The following is a 27613-nucleotide window of genomic DNA, read 5'->3' as shown; positions in this document are numbered from 1 at the left end:
TTTGATAAGCCTTAACAATGTGGTAGATTTACATATACGAACTTCGTACCGCCCAAAATTTATATTTTTTTAGTGAAACATTTTGATCCCACATTTTCACCAACAATAATAATAATAATAATAATAAAAATAAAGAGATTTACAATCTCAGTGCCGAGATAGGTCGAGCAGCTGCGCGCGAGCAACTAATCCAGCAGTGGCAACAAAACTGGAACGCGAGCACAAAAGGTCGGGGAAGTCGATTTCTACCTGACGCAATTCCTCACAGGTCATGGTTACTTCCGAGAATATCTTCATAGAATGGGAAGGGTAGACTTACCGTTCTGTCACTACTGTGGAAACGTCGAAGATAACGTGTACCATACATTCTTCACCTGCGAACATTTCTTGATTTCGCGCATAATGTGGGAAGAAAAATACGGAGACATAACTCCGAACAACATACTTAATTGGGGTAATGATCTCCAGTGTAGACAAGTGGGAAGCAGTTGCGAGATACGTGAAATTCGTACTCCGCTGCAAACGAGAGAAAGGATGTCTACTGAGGACACCCGAATGAAACGCCCCTACAAAAGAGCAGCCCCGAGGCTCTAGCAGCGCGCTTCTACATCTGAAGACATGAAAATTGCGGCGCCAGATGCGGGACTCTTGCGCGGGCGGTGGGAGTTTGTGTTTTAGTGGGTAGCCCAACATGCTTCGGTGAGAGTCCCACACTCGGGGAAGGTAGTATAGAGACTAGCGCCCCCGGCCAGTGCATAAAGCATTTTTTTCTCCTACGAACAAAATAATAATAATAATAATAATATTTCCAACGGGTTTTACCCTCCATTCCCGCACGAAGAGCGCAGTCCGAATGACGTACGGAACCAATATTTTCAATTTTTGTGCCGAGTGTAGATATCTAAAACTGTTCAGCTACAGAACTAAATTCATCAGCTGATTTTATGTTTTTGTGCATGATTCAATAATAGAAAGGTTTTGTAATAAAACAGTCTTCTCGCTCGCTCTATAGTTTCTAGTGATATTAGTAGTAAAACCACAAATTCTTCATACTAAATATTCGTTGGCGTTACCTTCGTTTGCGTAATTTTCTAGAACAAGTGTAGAATAGCGACCGTTTAGCTATAAAATAACCAAAAATGCCGATTGATAGAACTTTTTACGCTGATTTCAACGATACCAAATTTATTTGGCGCAGGTGAAAAAAGAAGATATAAGAGGTTTATTTGTAATTTTTAGTATCACTAAATTGTTGAAACCCAAAAGTAGATCATGATAAAATATGTAATATCGAATTAAAGATAATAACTTGTACTTTCTAAATAATATAAAATTCTCTACCATTAATTATGCAGTTTTTTCAAAAAGGTTATTTCATGAAAAAATAATATTTGTTCGTTTTCTAGTCGTTTTGGTTTCAAAATACAAAAGGCTATAAATTATCAGCTGAAGAACAAATTAATTACCTTTATGGTGACGTCATTAGATTTTTAATCGGTTATAAAGTCCATAAGATAGTAATATTTAAAATATCTAAAAACTGAACTCTAACCTTCTACAACCTCTTCATTTTTTACTTGCGCCATTATATTGAGAATCCCATCGGAAATTTCTTAAAGCAAAAAGTAGAAAGTGTTTTTGAACTTATTCTATCTTGTCTGAGTAAATTTGATACTTTGGATTCCAGACAACCGAACCGTGTTCCAGAATCGGTCTAACTAATGTTGTAGACAGGGTTTTAGTGATATAAGAGTCACTAAATTCTTTTGACCATCGTTTCACCAATGCAAGTACACCTTTAGCCTTGTTGACTGTCACATTAATGTGAAGATTAAAATTAAGTTTCGGATCCATTGTGATACCAAGGTCCACAAAATTATATACCTATATACCTGTTCCAAGTTATGGTTATCTATTGTATAAGAAAGTGGCTGAACAGCTCTTCGCGAGAAGCACATTACTTTACATTTTTCCAGATTTAGAAGATTTTAGCAAAGGTGTTTCTTTTATTGATAAGTACGATTTATAAAGTTTCATATCAACTGCGTCCATTAAAATTTTTTAAAATTGTATATCTGTAGAAATATCGTTTATATAAAGCAAGAACAGAATCGGGACTAGCTGACTACCTTTCGGGACTCCTTAAGTAACATCAATGACGTCAGAAACAGTATTTTTAAACATTACCCTTCGTGATCAATCATTGAGGTATGAAGAGATGCAACGTAGAAAATTAGGTCGAAGACCAGGAAGATCAAGTTTATAGATGAGCAACGAGTGGCATACTTAGTCAAATGCTTTACTGAAGTCGGTATATACAACATCCACATTTTTGTTTTCACTAAACGCTTTTGAGATATAGGATGTTAATTCAAGTAAATTTATTGAAGTTGATTTGAAAATTTTAATTACTAAATTTTTATACATATGTACATTAGACTGCATCGCAAAAAAAAAATTTATAATATTTTAAGACGTCCGCCAAAATATTTCGGAAAAATATTAAGATTTAAGTGAGCTGGACCGATTTGAAAATACCTCCAAAAATGGAGTTTTTTATGAATAAAAATAGTTTCTTAAAGAAATTTTTGAAAAAAGTCCCCTCAGATGACACAACAGATTAAGCTTAAAAACCTGCATAAAAATATTTAAAAATCTTTTCAAATCGTGAGATGATGATTTTCAAATGATAAGATTTTTAATGCTGTTTTTTAACTTTTTTCAAAGATTGTTATAAGAAAAACTTGAATAACTGGGCCAAAACTATTCTTATTTAGACTTATGGGATCTCGATAGAAAGGTATTTTCACACTGTTTTTATTTCCGTCCAAAAAAAATTAATTCGTGTCCCTTTTTTTTGTTCAAATACCAACACATCTTAATTCAACTTTGAATGCTGGCGGAAAAACCGCAACTTTTTTTGATGATGCAGTCTAATATACATGCGTATAAAGATTTAGTAATTCAAATTTTCAACAAAAAAAAGGAACATGAATAAGTAAAAAATTTAATTAATACTTTCGTTGATTGTCGAATAATTTGACGGCAAATTGGACAAAAAGTGCTTCTATTACCATTTAGATGAGTATGCCTACTGTACTCTGCAAAGCAATCTGTGCAAAGTTTAAAATGATTGGCCGAGTTTCTCCTCCGATTGGAGGACGGTGCGTGCCTTGATATCACACAAACCACTCGACCACGGCTGATTTATGTTATTCGGCCCTTTACTCACTTTTGTTGTTTACGAAATTTTTGAGTCGCCTTCTCAGTTAAAACAACCCGTGCGTCATTCACATCACCAAAGTATTTCTGCGGCGTGGGTACACAGACAATCCCAACTCCTCATCGTACATTCATTCGCGTTTGCCCGCCACCACTGAAAAACCTAAACGCTGAGAAGAAATACGCGTATCGCATTGAAGGCTAAAAAACAGTAACAATTTACCTTTAATTTACAATAATTCGCTTATCAGTTATTAGCAAAAATACCCTTCGATTTTATGCGTATACTGCAGAAGGGAATTTAACGCAGAACTACACTGTATGCAAAAATAGAGAGCAATTCCTTTAAAATACGTGTCATTTTATGCAAATATATGCCTATATACATAATTGGAATGTTTCAGTAAAATAAAGCCAGAGAAAATACTATTCACGGGCTCTATTTCCTTTTTTATGAAATAAATCAAGCCGGCGTTATTTCCTTTTCTTCGGAAAATAAAGCCCGCGGCTATTATTGCTCTTTCCCAAAGGAAATAAAGCGGGTTTTACTTTCTTGAAAAGAGTTGCCACCTTTTAAAAGATTATATTCAAATTATTTATAAAAAATAAATCAATTATTACATCGGAATGGTTTTGGAAAGCTTTGTTTCTTAGCTGAACTATAGGAACTAAACTAGAGGGGTTTCAGATAGTATTTTGAAAATATTTTGAAGAGGGTTGCCACCTGCTTGAAATGATGAATTTAGTTTACTTATACACAAGTTATACGAAATACCAAAATATGGATGTCAAACGTAGGAGTGTGAAATCTTTAGTTTGAACGCTAAGAATATTTTTGATGTGTTGAAAGAGGGTTTCCGCCTGTATAAAGAGTTAAATTCAAATGATTTTATACGTTAATTGAATTATTAAAATATGGGTATCAATCGAAGGGGGTTTCGCAATTTTTTTTTCGGAAATGTATTTAGCGAGATTGCCACATATTTGAAAATTAAAATTCCACTTAATTCATCAGTTAATTAAAATATTTATCGCAGTATTCGGCCAAGGAGGGTTAGCAACGATTAAGCTTGAAAAAACTTTCGAAGAGGGCTGCAACCTGTTTGAGAGGTCTAGCTCTAGAAGACTATAAAAGATTAAAAAATTTTATTTTGTATGTAAACATTTTAAAAAAACTATTTTTACACAATTACATTCACAATTTTCCATCCTGGTGTTAACACTGCCACATATGGCATTCACGTCGCCTTGGCGTTGGGTTTCTTTGACAACAAAGCAAGTGTAGTAAGTGTTTGCTACATTGAATACATTAACAGCGAACACTTTTTAATTTTTGTGAAATGTGAAATAAAGCAGTAATTTTTAAGCAAAAAAACTCAAATGACTTTAATTCTCATACAAAAATGTAGGTGTACTGTTAGTTTCTTCATGATCTAATTATCGGATCCAAACAAAATTAGTGTGGGACCACCCTTGAGGTAGCACATTTCTGAAAAAAGAATTATCAAAATCTGTTAACGTGGTCCAGAGTTATGCGGTAACATACATAAAAAAAAATCAGACGTATTGATAACCTTCTCCTTTTTTTAAGTCGGTTAAAAATAAAACATTAATTTTAAGTAAAGTATAGAAATTAAGCAACTAATTGAAAATGCGTAATTTGCAGCACTCTATCCCTGGCGTGTAAGAAATGTTGTTGGACAATTTTATTTATTAGAAAATCTGTCGAATTTTGGAACTTGAATTATAAAAAAATTTATCTTAGCAAAATATAAGCATTGCTTATTACATACATATATTATCTTAAACCTTTTATGATGGAAAACATTTCGAAGTTTTGTATGCTCGGCTTCTCCGATGTCCCACGCCAAGTTAAATTTATCACCAACTAATCAAACACAATGTGCTTTAACGCTAAACAGACGAGTACAGGAGCTTGTTCCCCTCTAATCTTTTGTACCACGTAGTATTTCTGCTATCAATAAAGCTAATATATTATTAAAATCGAAAACATAGAAGCTAAAATAAGACTCACCTTCCAACTGAGCTCTCTTCTTTATGTCCAATAATTGTTGTTCGTCCTTTAAAGCAATTTTAATATTGGAATATTCTATAAAACAGTCAATTTTTTGTTTGCATCGATATTTTGTTTGCTCTTATCTAGGCAAACCATAAATTGTCTACTTTAATATATGTTAAGAAGTTAAGTACGCGATGGTAGTGTATTTTATTTTTGTAAAATATAGACCATCTTTCAACTAACGTTTAGAAGTGCCTAAGACGTTACTTCTTTGAGATAGATCCGCTCTTATAAATGCTGACAGAGAGTACACGTCAACATTTTTGTATACAAATACAAATTCGAAAACAACGATTGAGTAATAGCCCTGTAGGGAACTCAACTAATTATAAATGTACTACAAGTTAACTTTTTTTCAACTAGGGGTGACTACGCCTCGACTACTTTTCGTAGTTTTCAACTGACTACTTTTACATGATGATGTCGCAAAAAAATCAGTTTTCAGCTAACCACAAATCGGTTATTAATAAGTTCACTTGTAGTGTGCCAATTATAGAATGTTTTTGGTACTCTCGGCTTTTATTCTCCTTTTAGGTTAACTATTACCTACATGATAACTATTTAGTTAGCATGTATTAAGACCCCTAAATATGTGCCATTAACATACATACATACATCAGAAACATATATACATGAATACATACTTATGTATGTATATTTTCGGCTATATTATTGTAAATAAAATAAACTAAATCCATGTTTTCTCGCTTTCAGTAAAAACAGAATGACAACAAATGTACAAAATTGGTTTAACATATTTTTTTTTTTGAACACAAGTTTCTTTTTCGAAAGTGAAAATTGTGAAACAATTTTACGTACATATTCCCTCGACTGAGTCCTGTATGACTTTGCAACCAATTAAAAGTTAGCCGTAATAAGTTCGCCAAAAGTTGGCTATTTCAATAGTCGACTACGAAATTCCCGACAGGGAAGTGTATATTAAAGATTTGTGATAACGACATATTACAATAATAAAAGGTTTGCTCAGTGAAGTGTTTTCTCACTCTCTCTTAACAAATCGGCTCTCTTAGCAAGGCATTGTCTTGCTAATTCTGCAAATTACGGCAAAAGTGGAGTAAAAGTAAAATTTGTAGAAAAAAAGCATCACTGCTGCCATTATTGGTTTTTCTTTTCTTGATATTCGCCAATATTTCATTTTCTGGCTGCGTGAATTTTGGTAAGTTTTGTAATAAATTGATGTTAATTAATCTCAGCGCATACAAATCGAACCCTTCTGTGGGATAGTATTTTATCGTTGTTATTTTCTGACCGAGCAGCTTGTGGGTATGTAACCATTTTGTTTGTATTTAATTAAATCACTGATGAATATGTATATTTGTTCGGAGACCCAGCCAACGCGTTATTATATATTTGCATACAGTGGCGGTCAAAAGTGCATGAATGGTGTTTCGTTTTTAATATCTACAATGATTTTCAAAATTTTGTTGATAATTTTTTATAAAAATATGGTTCATGCCTTAAGACAAGCCTTATAAATCACACTTGCAAGTCTTATAAAGAATTTAGAAAAAGTCTACCAATTCTTATTACAATTTCCAGCCTTTTAACCAGAACTTTCATAATTTTTTGGGGTATGCAGTTAATAGGCTTATAAAATTTTAATAAAAAAAGTGAAAGTTTTGAGCTGCTAAATTGATTTTTTAATAATTTTTCTTTGCTGGCGGCTTTTGCGGGTTTTTATTTTCATATAAAGAGCGAAATTTAGGAAAACTGGCGTTGACTTTTTTTAATTTTTTCGTAATCGATGGAGTTTACTTGGTAGCTACCGATCCATGGGGTATGCACTTACATATAAATACTGAAATATGGACATTCAGATACGTGCGTGCTAAATTTTAGTTTGAAAATATTATTTTTAAATACGAACACTTTTAAGCGATAAAAAAATTTAAAGTATTCATTTTTACTATGCATTATTTCCATGAATCTTCTTCTTCTTCTTATTTGGCGCTGTAACCGCCTAAGCGATTTTGTCCGAGTTCAGCGACTGGCGTGCTTTATTTCTCTTCTGTGCCAATTGGAAAAGCCAAACGAAGCCAAGTCCTTCTCCACCTGATCTTTCCATCGCAGTGGGGGCCTCCCTCTTCCTCTGCTACCACCAGCGGGTTCCGAGTTGAATACTTTCAGAGCTGGAGCGTCGGTGTACATTCGAACGACATGGCCAAGCCAGCGGAGCAGCTGGATTTTAATTCGCTGCATTATGTCCATGTCGTTGTAAAGCTCATACAGCTCATCGTTCCATCGTCTGCGGTCGCCATCGCGTAAAGGCCCGTAAATCTTCCGCAAAATCTTTCTCTCGAACACTCCAAGAGCCGCCTCATCGGATGTTGTCATTGTCCATGCTTCGGCGCCATATACCAACACGCGCCTGATGAGTGGCTTATAGAGTGTGGTTTTTGTACGCCGAGAGAGGACTTTACTCCTGAATTGCCTACTCAGTCCAAAGTAGCACTTGTAGGCAAGAGTTATTCTGCGTTGGATATCCATGCTGACATTATTATCGGTGTTAATGCTGGTCCCAAGTAAACGAAATTCTCTGCTTTCTCGAAATTGTAACTTTCAACAGTGAATTGGGTGCCAAGGCGCGAATATGCTGAATGTTTGTTTGATAGCAGGGGATACTTCGTCTTGTCCTCGTTTACCACCAGACCCATTCCCTTTCCCTTATCCAACTTGGAAAAGGCAGAACAGACTTCGCGGTTTTTGATACCATGGACTGAATGATAAAAGCTGCTATCATTGGATGGTTGTTACGCACGATTATTTCCTGTTCTACATATTTTCCAATATTTTAAAGAAAAAAATTATAGATACTAATTGTCTTGGAACATTTTTCACTCAGTTTTTAAACAACCAATACTATAAATTTTGTACAATATGTTCATGTGAATCAAGCTGCGTTCCATGCGCGAAGGAGTCCAAGCATAAGCATCCATCCATCTGGAAGCTAATTCAGTATTGAATTCAGTTTACTTCAGCGTTCTCAGTTTTTCATTCAGGTATTTACCACCTTGCTGTGTGAAATCAATTTTTTTAATGATTGTTGATTGAAAAAAATATAAGCCACACTACCAGACAAAAGTAAAAGGAATGAAATCCTACTTGTAAATATTTCATATTAAAATTTTAAATGATTTCACAGTTTCACAGCTCTGTTCTGTGGCGGGATTTTATCTTATTTTTATGTAAAACAAGTACCTTGTGTAACTCTGTTTATATCCTCTAACCGGGAACGCTTGAATTGTTTTGCTGCATGTATGCATAATTCAGGAGGTTGACTTTGGTATAATGGACCTTGAAAGGCTATTGGCAAACAAAAGTGAAGGAGATAACGGAATTAAATAATAAAGGGAATGAACCAAACCAAAATTCCGACTTAAGCTGTTATGCCTTACAGACTATGTACTTCGATGAATATATGACCTGAGTTTCAATATCTTTGCGAGGTCATGGCAAAAACAAAGGCCTTTAATCGCTTCCTACATTAAATTGAGCCGCTTTGTATGAAGTAAGAACAAAAGGAGTCACATCGAGGTTAAAAAAACATCTTATCCGATTATATCAGTAGACAAATGTATCTGACACACAAGTCACCAATACATTAGAACAAAAAATAACGGTTATTTTAGTGTTGTCAATTTGTCTCACAAAAGAAATTAAGCTATAAATAAAGTTATTTATGCACACATATCTATATATATGTAGTATATACTTGTATGTGCATGAAAGCTGGCTAACTCAGCACATGCCAACAATGACCTCAGTATTTAACCGATAAAATGTGACGCCATTTCAGCGTGGCGGCGATTATTATTTCCATCACATTTTCACGCCATTGATAGCTTCATTTATAGGTAAAGACATATCGTGTGCCACCGATAAAAGTACATATGTATGTGTAAGTATGTAAGTTTGTACATACTTAATCCCTCCCCTGTGATGTGGTCTAAGCTCTTCGTAAATATGTAGAAATGTCCACAAAATATACAAACACAAACAACAAATTTATTGGCATATATATATATATATGTATACTCACCCTGAGAGAATTGTATTAGCTTGCAAAAAAATTCACCGAAAATAAAATGCCGCAATAGCGTGCCAACCAGCGTAACGGGCATGCAGAGTACCCCGAGTAAGATATCGGAAATTGCCAAGTTCAGCAAGAAGAGATTTGTTATTGTGCGCATACGTCGGTTCTGTGCTAATGTCGATATAACCAGCAAATTACCGATTATTGCGAAGAAGAGTATAATGCTGTAGCAGGGTATAAGCCAGATTGGCATTTCTGTGGAAAGTCGTGGCTTTCCCGCCACCACCAATGCAGTGCGATTAGACGCCTTTGCGTTGCCATCAATAAGGTTGGTTGCATTTGCAGACGTAGCCGTTGCGATGGTTGCCACCGCGGACTGAGGAATAAAGACCATATTTTCTGTATCGTTTGTTGTGGCGTACACATTGAAATCAGTAGCAGTGGCTGAGATATTACTTGTCGATATGTACGTGTCATTAAATTGTGTTAAAGCCAGTGAAATAATATGACTAGCTGCCGAATCATTGCTGAAGAATGCAATCAACTCGTGATACTGATCTGGTGGAATTGACATGATGAATGGACGGTTTGCGAGCGAGTGTTCTGCTGATAAGTAATGTCGGGCTTTGTAGCTGGTAGAAAGCTTAGCTTTAGTTGAGTTAATGTCTGTTGCTTTGTTTGGGGATGGAGTTTGATCGAACTGTGCTTTTTATTTTGTGCCACATTTATTTATGTATGTATTTAGCTCACATGCGCAATTTTTTTTATTTACAAGCGTCCGTTATTGCATATGTGTACTTTTTATTATTTAAATTTTTTTGGGTTTTCTCGTACGTACATATGTACTTTCTTATCACTTGAATCATTGTTGGGTATTAATATATTTTTGTTTTCAGACATTATTTACACTTCTTGTAAACTTTATTTGTTTTTATGTGTGAATTGATAAACCCTTGATTTAATCGCATATTTTCTTTACACTCCATTTATTTATCTAAATAACATCTTTCCTCGCACTTCTCTCAATATTTTATGTTTTTGAATTACACGAACTTTGTTTAGGCTTAGCTATATACTAAATTTTACTTTTGTGGACTGCGATAACTGCAAATAAAAACAATATTGTGTTTACTTTTCTTTGCACATAAATATCCGCTTCTCATATACATATATGAGACATTCTTTTTCATATCGGACACTAAATTTGGTGTCACACTTTCGATTGGCTTCAAATTTTTTTATGGGTTCTATACATGAAATAAGCTAACACGTGTTCGAGGATTCTTTTTTCGCTTTTTTCTTTGGAGATATGATCTGTCAAAGTTTGTATTTTTTCGTGATTCTGACTAATCATGTACTATTTCAAATCGTTTTATCTCGGGTTCTGCCCATCGTAGAGACTTCATTTTAACGTCGTTTAAAAGCTAAAGAGACGGGCTCAATATTTCTATATATAAGATGGTCAAGATTATTCAGATTAGTCAGAATCACGAAAAAATACAAACTTTGACAGATCATATCTCCGAAGAAGAAAAAGAAGAAAAAATTCCTCGAACGCGTGTTAGCTTATTTCATGTATAGAAAAAAAAATGTAAGCGAATTTTTTTACGAAATCCGTCCGCCTTAAAAAAGAATGGCTCATATACATACACACATATGGGTGTGTTTATCACAGATGCAAAACTATGCACAATTGGTTTTTTTTCGTCCATTTTATTGTACCCGGCTCTTCAACTCCAATCAGCTCAGTTTTGGCCTTATTTGAAGATATTCCATAGAAACACTTACCAGAAAATTGTCAAAGCCTATTAATCAAAAAACCTTGTTTGCAAAATAGTAAGAAATTATATTTTCAAAGAGTATTTTTGTATTGTTTTGTTTTACGGCAAAGCGCAGAACCTTTATTTGTTTTTGATTCGTAAAATGTATAAAATAACTTCCTTTGTTTCTTTAAAAACATTCAGTCACAATTATTTTACTTTTGCGCACTTCCTAAAGCTTGCTTGCCCAATGGGCCGTATGAATAAAAAATAAGCAATTGTTTTTTTTTTCTTAAATATGAGGCGTTTTCCTCGATTTATTCAAACAAAATTTAACCAAAAGGTTCGAAATCTTAAGAAAAAGCAATTGCTTAGTTTTTATTCATACCATTCAATATTTCGCTTGAATTCTGCTAAATTAAAAATTTCCAAATTTTGTTTCTGATACATACAATAAGTATGTTTATATTTTCGTCGGTTCAGATGAACGGTGTACACGGCGAATGATAAACATTGAATTGGCGTCCACACAGCAAAGTATGCGGAAATGTATGCGAAAATGGGGGCAATTTCTTAAAAAGACCTAAAATTTCATATATATTCCGATTCCATTTTCAGTCATTTTTTTATATGTTCTATCACTAAAGTGTGCATCCGAAACGTATGTATAGAAAAGTACAGAAAATGGTTGTGACACAGATGTTGGTTTTCGGCTGATTTAGTGAAATTTGTCTACTTAAATTTTTTGTTGAAAACGCTTTTATTCTAAACTTCACAGATACTTTTTCAACACAACTGAAAACCAAGCGAAATATAAATATAAGACTCAGCAATTATTTTCACTTTAATATATACTTTTTACAACATACTAGAGCTGCAAAACTATCGATGGCACTATCGATAGTATCGATAGTTTCAATTTAACACCACTATCGATGAGTGCTAGCCACTATCGTGATACTATCGGAAACAAACAATTTGCTAAAAATCCACAGTAAGCCCTAGCTACTTCAAACTTGCAATTTTTACTAAAACTTAATGGACTACAAAAGCGCACACTTAAAATTTTTCTAAGAAATCTAATTAAAAAACTCAAAATTTTGATGACTCGAAAAATTCGAATTTTCCTCGTTTTTGTAAATTGTCTAAAATTTACACTTGCAACGCTTTTTTTGTTGCTTAAAATAACTAATTTTGTTAGTTGATTAAAACTAACATTTATGTTTTTTTTACTAATATGTATTACCATATTCAATATAGTGCCGTAGTAAGGATCTCATATTTTTTCTCTCACCGATTGTATTGATACTTTCGAATGGTGAGACCCAAAACTATCGAAAATATCGAATGCTCCAACCATCGATAGTTTTGCAGCTCTAGGCTATACCACTGTGCGACGATGAACACTTGAACAATGACAATAAAAAAATTATTAGACATAGCATTAACATACTTATGGTTGACTGATGGCGAACCTACAGTTGCGTGTGAACTCCAAAAAAATGGACTTGATCAGAATATTTTAACACATACCCCCGATGCAAGCTTAACCTAAAAATGCCTTAAAAATACCATAAATACCATCGTTAGATGAGGTTACGTTAAAATTCGCAAATATGAGCCAAGTACACTGCACAACAGGCAAAAAATCCCCCGGGGTTTCTCAACGGTTTCTAAAGCTTTTGGGTCGGCTGAATCCGAATCTGAAGTCAAAATTTTCGGGTCATCCTTGGTTTTCTGTAGTTTACGTGGTTTATCCAGAAACCGGCATTTGTTGAAAGAAAAAATTTTATTCTTTTTAAAATCATTGAACAAGTGTAACTAAAGTTTTTTGGAGTCGAGGAATCGGAGGAGAAGCTCGGCCAAGCACTAAAATATTGTGTAAGCGCCGATCTACTTATTATAATCATTATCATATCCAGACACAAAGGCTCTTAAAACCGAACATTAACAAGAAAATATATTAAAACTGACGTACAACACGAACAATACGAACTATTCAGAGCAAAAAATTATCCCGAAGATGGTTAAATGCCGAACCTAATTTGTCTTCAAACCAAGTAATGACGAAAATTTGTTCCAAAAAAACATCATAAAGTAATGGGTTTGAAGCTCTACAATGTTCGCTTTTCACACCCTTATCTACAACAATAAGGAATAAGCTAATCAAGGTTTAGAGTACGGCATGCATCATAATCATAGTGGCTCTAAACTCAACGCCGTTGTATATCCCAGATGGCTTACTTTGCTTTTACTTGTGGACTTGTATGGGACAGTACAGACAAGTTGTAATGTAGTGAGATTAAACGCACTGATAATGTGAATGCGAGGTACGAACCACTTTAGATGCTACGAGGAATGTTCTCCTCTAGTAGCGATTACGCCCAGAACCTAGACTTGAAATCTCTATCATTAATTCCCAGATTCTATAAGGACAAATCCACATCCAGGATAGTCACGAAGTGTAATATACTTAGGTGAAAAAAAAACAAGTTATACCAAGTAACTTTTTGTCTCGATGCAGGTAATTTGCTTACATTTTTAAAACTCTGGTTCATACGGTATACAGACCCACGTGTAAGTTAGCACGGCACATATTCGGCCCAAATTTGACAGGACAAGAACTAGCCTACTTTTCCGACTGGTGCAACCACTGCTTCGGCATGTACTAATACTATACCATCTAATTTATTTCCCAGTAAAGTGTATAAGTAACGTTTTATAACTTTATGAAAAAGACTTCTAATGCCGCGGCATGCTGCACTATTCAAAAAATAATAAAAATTCTTGCAAATTTTCGAGATCTCAAAAATTTCAGTTGCAAGTTTTTTTTTTTTAAATGCATTGGACTTTATGAATACGCTTTTAACCTTTTAATTCGAAAAAGTTCATATATATGCTAACAAATAATTTACAAGATTTTTCAGTTTTTGTGGAATTTCACTGTCATTTTCATATTTTTCTGCCAAATAACTCACAACATTTTCTATTCCTGCGGAATTACGCCACAATTTTCACTCGAAAAACAAAATATATACATACATAAATATATGTATAAGTGGTGCGTTAGTATCCCATTTGACGCCTAAGTTTAAATGAATACTTTCACACTAAAATTACTAATCTGTCACAAATAATTTTCTTTGCACACATGCATGTGAGTATTAGTAACATTTTTAATTGTAAAGTTCAAACATAATTACTTTGCACACATACTTCCATCCACTCAAAATTTTGTTTAAAACCTGTATTATACATGGAAATATTCTCACGCACGTAAAGCATGTGCTTTTTTATAAACTGCACTTTTTCATACTTTTTACATATCTGTGTATTGCAAAATATTATTTAACGAAATTTCACTTTCTCACTGCAAAATTCAAATATTTGGCTAAAGCCAAATGTCCCGGCACATAGAAGTCACTCATTTTTGCTGTTTAAAGTTAAACTCTTTTACCGTTAATTAACATTTTCGACTAACATTTTAAAATGTGTATATTCCTGTACTAAGTTAGAAGTATGCGAGGTTACTTAGATTTTTGTTCTATTTTTATGGCGCATTTTTCAAAAAAAAGCTCCAATTTAAGTGGGCTAACACTAAAGTCCGAAAGATTAATCGGCCGATGCCGGGGCTAGTATAGGACAAAAGAATCGGCTTCGGCCCCTTTTGGCCGATTCTTGAATGCGGTTATGTTATTTAGTTATTTGATTATGTTTTTTTTTATTTTATAAAAGTTTATAAAAGCATTTGTTTTAGAAATAAATTTAATTCTTTCTTTCTTTGCTCACACACTATACATTTTTGTTTGGAATTAAGTTTTGGTTGACAGAGCGCATGCGTACATACATACATACATATGTAAGTTGATACTTTTTCCGTAGTTTTAAACTTCGTGGATTAATTTTTTGTTAATTGAAGACACTGTTCTCTATCAATTTGCTTTTATTTTTTAAATGACTTCAAAAAAGTACAAGTACAATTCGTCGGAATATATTTTTTTTATGTACATATGTTACCCCATAATGTTGGTTTAGATGCGATCATTACATCATGAAGAAATTAACGATACTCTTAAACATTAAGATGAGAAATGAAGTCTCTTTGTGTGTTTTTTACTTAAAAATTATTCATTCATAATATCAAAGCTATTCGCATACGCCACTTCTGTGCGTAACGTACAAAATGCTTTTTATTCACTTTTTGACATTTTATTTAGATTTTTTTAGCTAAAACTTTCGGTATGGATTTCCATTATGCGCAAAATTTGTTATGTGTGATTTTTATCAAAAACATTAGCACCAAATAACTATAATTAAGGCATAACGCGAGCACATATCTAGATAACTGGAACCAGTAACTTTTGGCATTTGGCAGTTATGGCCGGTAATTAAATCCACGCGACGGGCTTGTATCAAATTTTTACGACTCCACTTAATTTAAAATGGTTTTGTTTGCATAAATGGTCTTGACACGCAAATTGTGAGCGAAAATTATTTGTTTGATTTTAAAATGTGCCACATGAGGTTTCTTTAATAGTAGTAAACATATTTTTTGAACCAACACTTAAACGATAAGTAGGATAATTATACAAATCTTATTACTCCAATTTTTGCACACAAACTGAGAAGGCTTTCCAATCGCCAATCCCAAATGTAAAGAGTTTTTAAAACTGCACTCGCTTAAATTAAGTTTTGACAATACTCCATCACATGTCAGGCATTAACTATCCACATTCACTCATAGTTATTTTTTTTTTTTCATATTCCACTTAGCAGCTTTGTAGCGCTTATATTCGAAAACACTAATTCTTGAACTTTTACTAATTCTCCTATTGTAACTTTATTGTGTCGCATTCACTTACCTAGCATAACACAAAAACCACTTGACAAAAGCCACTTTCAAATTAAACCGCATAACAATTGCCAACAAACTAAAGTGTTGACATTAGCGTCCTAAGCTTTTATCTAATAAGTTGTTTGCTATGTGCATATGCGGGTCGTCGTGGGTGGTTTTGTTAACACTGCTCACTCAATTGAAATATTTCAGTAAATCACCTTTTCAAGTATTTAAGCGCTTTTCACGAGAGCGCAGCCATACACGTTAACGCGTCACAGTGGACTGAACATTTCTTGCTTGTGGCGGCTACTTTAAAACTTTGAAAGCGGCTACCGCGGTAGCAGCAGCAGTAGCATCCTGCGATTCTTTACTTTTTTGTCGTGTCTCCTTCGTGACAAAACCGGCTTTGATTTAAATGCGAAGGATAATAAACGTATGAATGAAACCCATTGCCACAGCAACAACTCTATCAGCTTTTCACCACACCATGATGAGCATAAATTCTATTTAAGTAAGGTTGGTGTCCTTGCTAAAAGGACGCAATATAACAGAGGGAAGGATAATTTTTCACGCCTGTAATTGTAGATAAATAATGGTGGATAAATAAGTTTCGATATTTTACAGCGATTGTAAAACACAAAATTTTATAGGAGCTTCTGATATGTACTAAAAACTTGGAATAACATCACATATTTCGGTCCGGTACTCATACCTAGACTGTCCCAAAAGCTTTATGTGCATTCATATTTTCACAAAGTTTTAGCCGTCGTGTTAATAGGAGAAGTTGTGCTAAACTCAAAACTTTTTAGTAGCAGCTGATGAACCGATTTTATGCCTCAAACTGCAGGCACTGCTGGAAATTAACTACACCAGCTTTTCCGCAGCCTGATAAGCCGTATACGCGTTTTTCCTAGTTTTGAAATAACGCTAGTTTACAGTAATTTGAACTATTATTTTTGATGTAAAATTTGTTTCTGAATCCGAATATAAAATTCGATGCTAAGAACATAGAACAGGTTTCAAGATATTGCGAAATTTTACTTTTTTAGAAGCATGTTCATATCATCGTAATTTAAGGCTCATTTGTAACTGAAAAGCAAATGTCGCTGAAATCAGGTAACTTCGCTTTGTAAAATCCGTCACTGGCTAATTTTTAATGATGACTTTTATAAATAGAAGTCTTCAATAATTGTTGTCTAAGAGATAAAATATAAAAATTAAAAATAATTTTTATTATTATTAAAATACACAAAAAAAAAGTAAAAAAATTTAAGGTCGGGCGGAGTGGAACATTAAATACCTGGCAGAAGTATTAAACATAGTTTTTCACCTTTCTGAAAACTACCGTTACATGGTAAGCAGACTAGTTTTACCCCTATTTCTAACAATTTCGATAGAATGTTTAGTTAGTGTGCCGGTATCACGCCCACTTTCCGAAATTCTATAATAATGTTACTTCATTTCAAGAGGTTCTTGTTAGTGTCAATTTCGACTAAATTAGCGGCCTTAAATTTCAAAATATCGAAGTTTTAAGCATGAAATTTAATTTAATTTTCAACGTTTTGCTTTTATGTGGCAAGCACAATTATCGCACGAGTTTGGTACAAATTAATCGAACGGTTACTGAGATGGCCACGCCCATTTTCCGAAATTGTATTATAAACGTATTTTTTGCTAAAGAATTATTGGAAACGTCTGTTTTGAATAAATTAGCTTCAGTATTGTACTGTTTTATCGAGGATTTCGTATACTGAGATGTGAAGTGACCAAAATATTCTATGCATGTTAAATCGACGAAATTTTTTGCAATAACTATGAAATTCATTTTATTGCACATAACATTTAGTTCTGGCCCAAAAGCTGTATATAAATATTTTCATAGAATGTTAGTCGTGCTTAGAGGAATAATTGTGCTAACCATAAAATTTCTTAGTAACAGTTGATGAACGGATTTTATACCTAAAACTGCTGGAATTAAAATACTTAGGTGTATAGCTTAAAATTTTTGCTGTTAACAAATACTACACATGTAGCTTTTACCTCTGCAATGGTCCAGAATGATGACTCAATCAGCCAGATAAAAACTTTGGTAGCCACTTGCAGTCTGCTTACGATGACATTGAATAAAAACTGTATGCCGCTCTGAAGTGCAATCCTCAAAACTATGCAGAAGAAATAAAAATCGAATAGCGCGACAGTGTTTTTCGGCGCGCAAAACTAGACTTACTGAATACTTTGCTAGGCATCTTAATAGCAGTTAGTATATGGACAAACAAAATGCGTAGTAACTACTATCTGAGGTTAAGGTTTTTTGAGAGGAATTTTTATCAACGCTTGTCAAGTTTGGTTTGAAGATAAACCGGTTCGGTGTTTTGCCATCTTTAGTGTCAGGGCGGGAACCATATTATTATTAAACAAGAACCATTAGTAAAATAAGAATTGTCTTCCTATTTTAGCACAACAAAATTTGCATTAATTGAAATTAATAACACACAAACTATTACCAAATTAAAACAAAATATAAAATATAAAATATAAAGCCTTAAACTAATGTTGACGGTCGCTCCAGTTAATTGCAGAAATGAGAATATAATATTTTTTTTTAACTACTTTTGTTAAAACTGCCTCTTGTTATGATTGGAATTCCAAGTTTTAATAGCTCTGATGAAAAAGAGCAACTGTATCGGCTGCCACTTACCTCCTTTGACGTAGAAAACGCTTACGGCACGAGAAGTAATGAAGCGATTTCCAAGAAAAATGCATCGTTTCAAAGAAAAAATCTCAATTATTATTAAGTTCGTTAGAGCAATACAAATGTTATTGCGCCAAATTTAATATAAATTCTCGAAAACCTTAGCATTTTAAGGATGTTTTATTTACGTAATTTTTTTTATGGTTTTGCTTTTGTTTTCTTTAATCAAAAATTCAAGTTATGGATTTATTTGCGTTTGGTATATGGGAAGTATTGGTTGAATCTTTTAAGTATGTTAATTTCATTAAAAGATACGTATGGGTATACATAAATGAGCTTTCATTCAAAATCACTTCTACTAATTCTGCAAATACACGCATGCGCAAGAACAGTTATGGCGTTTTCGTTTCTACAAAAACTGTTGCCATTAGTTACCTGGCAGTGACAAAAGGAGATCAAAAACATATGTATGCGCGTTGCGAAAAATTATCTCGCCAGATGGAGCCAGGGACGTATTTATGGTCCTATTTGGTACAAACTTGGCGTATGTAGTAGAAACATAATAAGTCATAGTTTTCCAAAAAAAAATTACGCTGAATTGGTGCTTAGGTCTAAATATAAAGCATATTCGACATGCAATTCATGTTGCGATGAAAATTCTTTTAAAAGCAATTTTAACAAAAATATCAAATGGAAAAAAATTCCTGTGGGACATGTTACGTGCGACAGAGATGAAAATTAAATTAAAAAAAAAAACATTTCGGTAAAATCAAAACCATTTTTAAGAGACATCAATGCACAACCTTCTAGATTTATTCGCAATGAAATATTTTCACAGGTTTCGCTGAAATCGGCGCATGACTTGTTGGCCGCGAGATCCACTTCTGTGTTTGTCCCGTGCGAATACCATGGTTTTTTGCAATCATTTTTAAAACGTAAACTTGCTCAAAATCAACTTTAGCACCAAATAATGTGGTAAATAAGAGCCATAAGCTAATCCTATTGTCAAAATAAAAAACGTTTCATATTACGGTTTTTTTCTGTTTGAATGGGTACGATGATCACGTTCGACATGATGGACACGCCCACATGTTGAATGCAGTTAATGTGGATTTGGTTAACTTTTAGTAATCTATGTATGTCCATATTATATATGGGACGTTCGAAGTCAAACGGACCAAAGCTCTGCCCAAAATTCTAAACTGAGAGAAAAAATTTTAGAATTAAAATAAAACGTGCTTAAGTTATAAAGAAAGCACGGGAAAGAGAACCAACCCAACTCGTTATAAGTTTTAGTAAACAAATTTTAGTATTTAGTATGGAATTATTCACTTCAAATACACTCATATCAAAATGAAGCGTTTTGCACTTCACAGACAATTTTTCATAATTAAGATTAAAAAAAAATGTCTTCCGATGCTGCCTGCTATGTGATTTGAACCCTGCTGAGCCTCTGGAAATCAACAAATTGTGGCCAGCATCTTTGCGCACTCAGCTGCAGCCAGACATATAGATGTGCTTTCAAATGTTGAGCTTAAATCCACACCGCAGCACGCGTTCGTTATACGAAAGTATTACTTTTAAATACGAGCATTTTAAAACGATAATCAAATAAAGAATTATTCATTTTTATTATGCGTTATTTCCCTCAGTGAATACATATTTCATTATTCTTAATATTACAACGGGTTCTTTCTCACAGTGTATGCTATAGAAATGAACGTAAAGCATGTAAAAAGACTTTTAAATGTATAATGCATCAAATAAAACGTGGCATAATTGGAAATTAATTGCTGCGTTCCTTAGAACACGTCATGCCCGTAAATACGTAAGTAATTTTGTCAATTGTCAACTATTAGGCCAAGACTAATGCTTTTATGTTCGCCGAATATAGTGTCAGAATTTCGATATTCAAAGTAGTGGATCCAATATGGCGGAATATTTTTAAAAAAAATTATCAGATTCACTTACAATTCATTAATCAGGGTTGTCTGGGTCGCTGACTACGAATCTGAAGTCAGAATGTAAAAATTCAATGGGGGCTTCTTACGAACGCTGATTTTGAGTATGAAATCAGATTTTAAAAATTCAAAATGTCCGATTCATATTAGATCTACCATTTAGCACGGAAAAGTTAAAATCGAACGTACGTACGTACATGGCGCATGAGTTACCCGGACGAGATGAGAATGTTACTCATACGCCATGTACGTACGTTCAATATTATCTTTCTGTGATAAATCGTAGACCCAATATGGCTCCGCCATTCCAGCGCCATGCAGCGAGTCCATTTTCAACATACATATTTTTCACTGTGCAATTTCGAATTACTCGACACGAACAGCGAGTTTTCGAATAGCCTGTAGCGAGACAAGATATGCCATAAATAACTCCGAAAATTCTACCGAAATCTATGGAGTCCGAACAACAAAAACAGCAATCATTTGCTATATGTGTATGCACATATATACGAGGTGTTCGATTATTCGCAGGTTCCCGACATTGAAGTTTAGAAACGACGGGACAAACCGTTTTTATTTTGCACAACTTTCATACGGACTTATACGGTAGACAAACGGGCTCGATTATTTGCATAACCAGCCTTTATTTGCTTTGACTCATGCATTTTCCTCTTTAATATGCGCATAAACAGCCGAACAAATGCACGAAATTTTTGGGAATTAACTCGGATCCGGGCAGTTTTCGTTGACAACACTGGTCAGCTGTTGTCTTTTCTACAAGTAAGCAAACAAAGCGCGCGTGTTCCGCGTCCGCAGTAGCCGAGTGGTAAGAGTTACGGGATACAAGCCTGCAGCTGCCAGGTTCGATCCTCGGTTGGAGCGATTGCGAATTTTTTTTTTGTTTTTATTTATTTTATATATTTTTTATTTTATTTGATCTATATATTTAATGTTACTTTATTTTGTTTTCATTTGCTTTATTTTATATCACTTTTTTTATTTTACTATCAGTTAATTTAAATTTTTAGAGTTGAGTTTTAATAAAAAGTCAACAACAACTAACTGAAAGCAACGTAAAAAAAATATAGAACTTATAAAAAAAGAATGAAAAAATAATAATTAAGAAAAAATTAAAATTTAATTGGCCGTGGGACTCGAACCCACGACCTTGCGGCTCGTTTATCCGCATAACTGCCGTCTGTGAGGTCAAAATTATTATGCGCATATGTATGCCAGATTATATGCATAAGCTTTGCCGTCTGTCACAGCTTTTATGTTGGAATGATGTCATGACCAAAAATTATAATAAAACAGTAAAGATAGCTTTTATTTAGAAAATAGTAAAACAAGTACAAAGTTTTATTAGATGAAAAATAAAACAAATAAGAATCGGTGAAAAATTGGCCTTATTTTAACTTTTTTAATACTACTATTTGGCATTTTTTCTGACATTTTCAGTTTTGAGTAAAGCTCTTTGCCGCAGAGTGCTTACTTACTGCTACTCGAGAGATCCACGGTTATATTTCTCATCCCAGTAGCATCATAGCCAAGAATGATCGTGCATCATAGCAACTCTTTTCAAATAGCGGTCGCCCTCGGCAGACCAAGTGTACTGCTGCCACAAATATCCGTCTTCAAAGGTGGAGTAAAAGTGTTGATCTCTCCATTTGTGTCACAACATCAAGACCAGGGCTGTCAACTTGGCTCAAACGATGCCATTTTTGGCCCTGTATTGCTACAATTGGCAATTACTTTTTCAATTTGGGACAAAGTGCCAAAATGGCGCTTCTGAAAAAACAGTAAAATTTCAATTTTTATGTATCTTTTTCTCAACTAAATTTTTTTTTAATATCTATATATATAAACTGGTTTATCTTACTTTGGCATTGGAATTTTGTTTTTGTGATCAAGACGCAGAACACGGATCGGAGGACAAGCTCGGCCAAATACGTAGAAAACGTTTCAGCGCCAAGCATTCATTTATTGGAATCAATTATGATATATTGTTCATACCGAAATAACCTAGGATATAATTTTAAAACTGTTTCGGAGCTTGCCCTTAAACTGGAAAAAGCCTTGAATACTTAGAAGTACTCAAAATTTTTATTGAGAGGTCAAAATTTATATGAAATGAAAAACACCGGTTTGTTCGATAAAAAGTCCGCTTTATTCGAAAAATTAAGATTTGAAAAAAAACGCCTACAGATATCAAAAAACCTAAACGCTTGTTACAAAACGTTTAATACTAAGTGAAGTTTAGTACCGCGCTCTCCGAGAGGATAGCACATTGAGCAGTCCTAGTGGTAAGGCAACCCTGAATAACGGTAAATTGCAAATACCTTGAAAACGTATCCATAGAAAGAAAAATTAACCAGATTTTCGGAATCAGCGACAAATTCTACAAAGACATTGGATAGTGGCATCTGGAGAACAAAAATCAAACTAAAATTTGTGATCCAGTGTTTCCAAAAACACTTAATTTCCATATATGAACAAAGCATAGGCGCTTTTTCTCCATGGGTATTCAAAAACAATATTGTTAATTGTACTTACTTATTATAACCTCTACAGCAGCATTTTGTCTTACCTCTCCCCAATCAACTCACCCAATTTTTTAGTGATGGTAAAACGTGTTCATACCAGATACTCTACTGAACTTACTTATATGAAATAAAACAAGTTTCGTAAATTTATTTTCTTCTCTGTTTCTGTTTCACATAGATTTGTTCTCAATTTTTCTTCCATTGCATGCTGTTAGATTTTTATCGTTTATTTTTACTGCTGCTGCCCCTTTATTTGAGCGCACATATGTTTTATAGTAGAAATCCGAAAACAGCGCCAACATCACCACCGCTTGAAGTATCGCGAAAAGTATAGCCACTTTTGGATATTCGCACTCCGCATCAAAAAGAGCCCGAGTAAAATGTAACAACAGAATTAGAAATTGAAGTAATTGTGCCTGAGTAATGTACTTCTTCCACCATATTGATTGCTTTAATTTCGGTCGTATCGCAGATATGAAATAATAGAAATACATCATACTGTGCACATTTAAATTAAGGAAGCCTAACACCGCACCGTGTCCACCGGGCAAGTAACGTAAGTAAACGAAGCAAGATACGTTGATCATGATATGGTGGTAGACGTGCAAGAAGCTCACTTGATTGTAACTTTTGCGCAGCACAAAGAAGATGGTGTCGGCAAAATCAACATATTTCAACAGGTAGTAGGCGTAGGAAAAGTTCAGCTCCAGCATGCCTTCTTTTGTGCGATCCATCACTGGCATCATGCAACTCAGGCGTTGATAAGGTTTATAAAGTTTAATGTAGTAGCAGACCTGTGCAAAATCGATGAAAGATATTAGTAAAATGGGTTTGTTTATTTTCAGACATTTTTTAATACTAAATACCAGTATAAATAGAGTGCTATTGAAAATCACTTGCGCGGCATTGTAGGCTAAAATAATACTTTTCAGTTCGAACGCTTTGCGATTTTCCATTAATTTAGGACCCAGATGTTTTACAAATATATAGTATGCGCTAATAGCAAGACACAATTCCATCGGATGTACCATTAAATAATCTTCTGAACGTCGATCTGAAATGGATATATATGTATGTATTTATAGCTCAGTTCTCGATAAAATTTGTTAGTGTACATGTCCTGTGCTGTAATGTATATATTTCCCGGTGTCTAAAATTATAGCATCGTAATTCTAGTTTAATTCTCTATAAATAAAACGTGGTTAAAAAAAGTTGGCGTTTTTCAAGAACTATTTTTAAAATATTTTTCTTTATGACGAGATGGTTTATTTTGTGAGAATCAAGAATTTTTTGGAACTTATTTTCGAAAACTTATGTTGACATATATTTGCTAAGGTGTTAAACATCGGGTTTTTGCAAAAAGTAAAATGTTATTGCGGATTCCGATAGAATACCTATTCAGATATAATATTTGTACGGCAAGATTTTTCTTTAAGGCGACAAACCCATAGAAATGGGCGAGGCAATTTCTAGAATTTTCTTTGATTAAAAAAGTTGTGGAACAGATATTGTTCTGTCAAGTTGTAACGATTCTGAAGTTACACTTCGAAATATCATTAGCAATTTTTGTATTTTTTTCTTCTAATTTCTGAGTAGAAAATGCTTTTCTTCTAATTTCAGAGAGCAGATTCGAAGTTTGGTTTAAAATTGTTATAACCTGGCTCTCAGAGGGCCTAAAGATTTCCACCATGGCTCAAATTAAAGATATTGAATAGCATTACAGCGTACTTGTTATTCGAGTGATATAAAATTGTAAGAAGGATGCACAGCTGCATGCAAATAAAAACAATGCAATCAAAAATGCATTTCTTAAATTGAGGTGTTAAAATTGTTTTTAGATTTTGCAATCTAGAGATGTCCAGCTTTAAAATTCATGCCACCCAAGTAGTCATCAGCGACCATCTCAGTTGTAGCGCGCTTATGCTGCTAATACAAAACTCTCAACCAAGGAAAAAGCACAGCCAATACCAAATATATATACTACAGGGCCAACGAGTGTGATGGCGTAAGGTTAACCCAGGCCAAAGACAGGCCGGATATAGCAGGAGTAGAGTAAAAAGAAGAATCATTATTGAAATCTTGCTTCATTCCAGGTTCGAAACTCCCTAAAAATACCGTCATGCTCAGTTGAAAAAGAGAAGGACCCCACTAGATGGCAGCTGGAGGTTATTCAGGCGGTTTTTGATCAATTAAAGCAGCAAATAAAGGGATATTTTCCGACAGGATTTGACGGAGTTTGAGGATGCGGTGGCGAGGAAACGGTTACGTTAGCTGGTGACAACTTTTCAGCTAATGGCTATTTATAACGATGGTTATGCAGAAGTTTTCTTAAATTAGGTATACCTTAAGAGAGCTTACATCGGCTCTAGCGTTGAAACTATGAAATCAGATGCTAACTTCAGCTAGATTAATAAAATGTTAATATCCGTGATCACGGGAATCAGACTCATGATAAATGTAGTTTTCCTTTTATAGGTATCTCTTAGCGTAATGAAAAGGATTAAACCCGTTTTCTGGTAATACATATTTACTGGGGTGTCCACCGAAAATGCTTTTTTTGGAAACTTCTAGACGCTACCCCTACTTTTATTCGGTTTTATGAGAAATATTATTGCCTAAGATCATTTAGAGGTCGCGAGATGTCGATTTAGGTCAGGAACTAGGATTTTGTAGATTTATGAGTATTTAATTTATTTAAAATTGATATATACAATCGCTCTTTAGGAAAAATCTATTAATAGAGGCAATAATATTTCTCATAAAAACGAATAAAATTACGGGGTAGGGTGTTGAAATTTCAAAAGAAAAGCATTTTCGATGGGCAACCTAATATGTACCTATGGTATGGTACGTAGGTCTCAACAAACTTTTGTGGGAAGTTTCGCGCATATTTTCAACGGACAGACAAATAAAGATTCATAAAGCAAGGGCATATATGTTCGATCAAAAGTTATATGTAGTTCAATAAACTTCTAGTGGAATATTTGTCCTGCCAAATATCCAAGTATTCGGCTTACATTTAAGAGATTTAAAACAGGTAGGAGTATTGGAGAAGCTGATTTGATCTTTTTACAAGCTTTTATTTAACTTGGTCATCCCGAAAAATGAAAACATAGTAAAATGTATGGCTAACAGAGCGTAATTTGCCAAAGAACGTAAAAACGCCATAAATTTGTTAAAGCTGCCGGCGGTAGTAAATAATAAGTATAGTTCCAGACTCAGGCTCCTCTTTGGGTGACAACATCAAGGCGCACGCCACAAAGCGGAGGAGAAGCTCGGCCAAACACTAACATATGTGTAAGCGCCAATCTATTATTATTATTATTATTCAGGCGCTAGAAAGAGAAATACCGGAAATTAGCTTCAACAGTGTTTAACATTGCCAAACTGTTAAGTTTTACACTGAGGGAAAATATTAAAATCAAATAGAAACGTAATTGATCTTACTATAAACGTCAACGAAAGTAGGTACTGTATATTGGTAAATATTCAATTCAATTACGCGCATATTAAAATGACCGCGTTCGTACTGAAAAGGCATCCGTGAAGTGAATAATCAAGACAAAAACTAAAAAAAAAAATTTTATTTGCATGTTGCCTGCAGTGGAATTCGAACCCGACCATCTCCGGATATCAACAACTTGTGGCAAGCATCTTTGCGCACTCAGCTACACCTAGATATGTATATAAATTTGCTTTCAAATGTTGAATATCCATCAACTCAACAGCACGCGATTTGTACGGATAAACATGTACATATACCCTGCAGGGAAACCGCGGACTAGTGAATCAAATTTCTAGTTCCGTACTAGGTCTTTATCGCCAAAAAGGAACTAGTCCGATAGGAACTAGATCCCCACCAGTACAAAATCGGCGAAAAGTGGTACTTTTAAGAAACTAATTTTTTCAGTTTTTTTTCACTAGAAATCTATATCTAAAGTGACGAATTTAGAAATGGTTCGGAACTATAGAAAAAGGGATGCAGAACGAACTGGATCCTATTTGTCGAATTTAGAACTATTTCGGAACTATCGAATAAGGGATGCAGCGGTGGGCTTTTTTACTCTTCATAGATATGTGCTTGGCGGCTTTTTCGTTCAAATACGCTTCTATTCTGTGCTTCGCAGATGCTATTTCATAGTTTGGTAATACAAACAAAGCTTTATGTTAACATATTAACATCTTGGGGCCTACTGGAATCTAACCAATAACAGCGAGCACCTCTGCAAAGTCAGCTACAGCCAAAGGTATGTAAACGTACATTTCTTACAATCATTCAAACAAATTTAATTTCAAATTTGAAAAAATGTTTCTTTGAAAATAATGTAAAATCACACACGGAAGAACCGAAAATATTGAAAAATCATGATACTTTTTTCTTTCGTCTGTCGATTTTAGAACTGGTTCGGAACTATAGAATTTAGGACTAGTTCGGAACTATCGAAAAAGGGATGCAGCGGGGGG

General features: G+C 34.2%; 2 protein-coding genes across 2 annotated transcripts in view; both read right to left on the bottom strand.

Moving 5' to 3' along the window:
* Positions 1–9930, bottom strand: part of LOC118754504 (cholecystokinin receptor type A-like) — a 136153-nt gene extending 126223 nt beyond the window's left edge. Inside the window, exon 1 of the mRNA XM_036489383.1 lies at positions 9363–9930. Within this exon, the coding sequence (XP_036345276.1) occupies positions 9363–9930 (568 nt within the window). The remainder of the gene's footprint in view (positions 1–9362) is intronic.
* Positions 9931–23309: 13379 nt separating this feature from the next.
* LOC118754495 (elongation of very long chain fatty acids protein-like) overlaps positions 23310–27613 on the bottom strand; it is a 38164-nt gene continuing 33860 nt past the window's right edge. Inside the window, exons 2-3 of the mRNA XM_036489374.1 lie at positions 24016–24203; positions 23310–23943 (exon numbers count right to left, since the gene is read on the bottom strand). Of these exons, the coding sequence (XP_036345267.1) occupies positions 23320–23943; positions 24016–24203 (812 nt within the window). The 3' untranslated portion in view covers positions 23310–23319. The remainder of the gene's footprint in view (positions 23944–24015; positions 24204–27613) is intronic.

The sequence above is a fragment of the Rhagoletis pomonella genome, unplaced genomic scaffold (genome assembly GCF_013731165.1).
Source record: "Rhagoletis pomonella isolate Grant_MI unplaced genomic scaffold, Rhpom_1.0 Rhpom_scaffold_00002, whole genome shotgun sequence".
NCBI classification, from domain to species: Eukaryota; Metazoa; Arthropoda; class Insecta; order Diptera; family Tephritidae; genus Rhagoletis; species Rhagoletis pomonella.
This window is presented reverse-complemented; position numbering and strand designations above follow the sequence as displayed.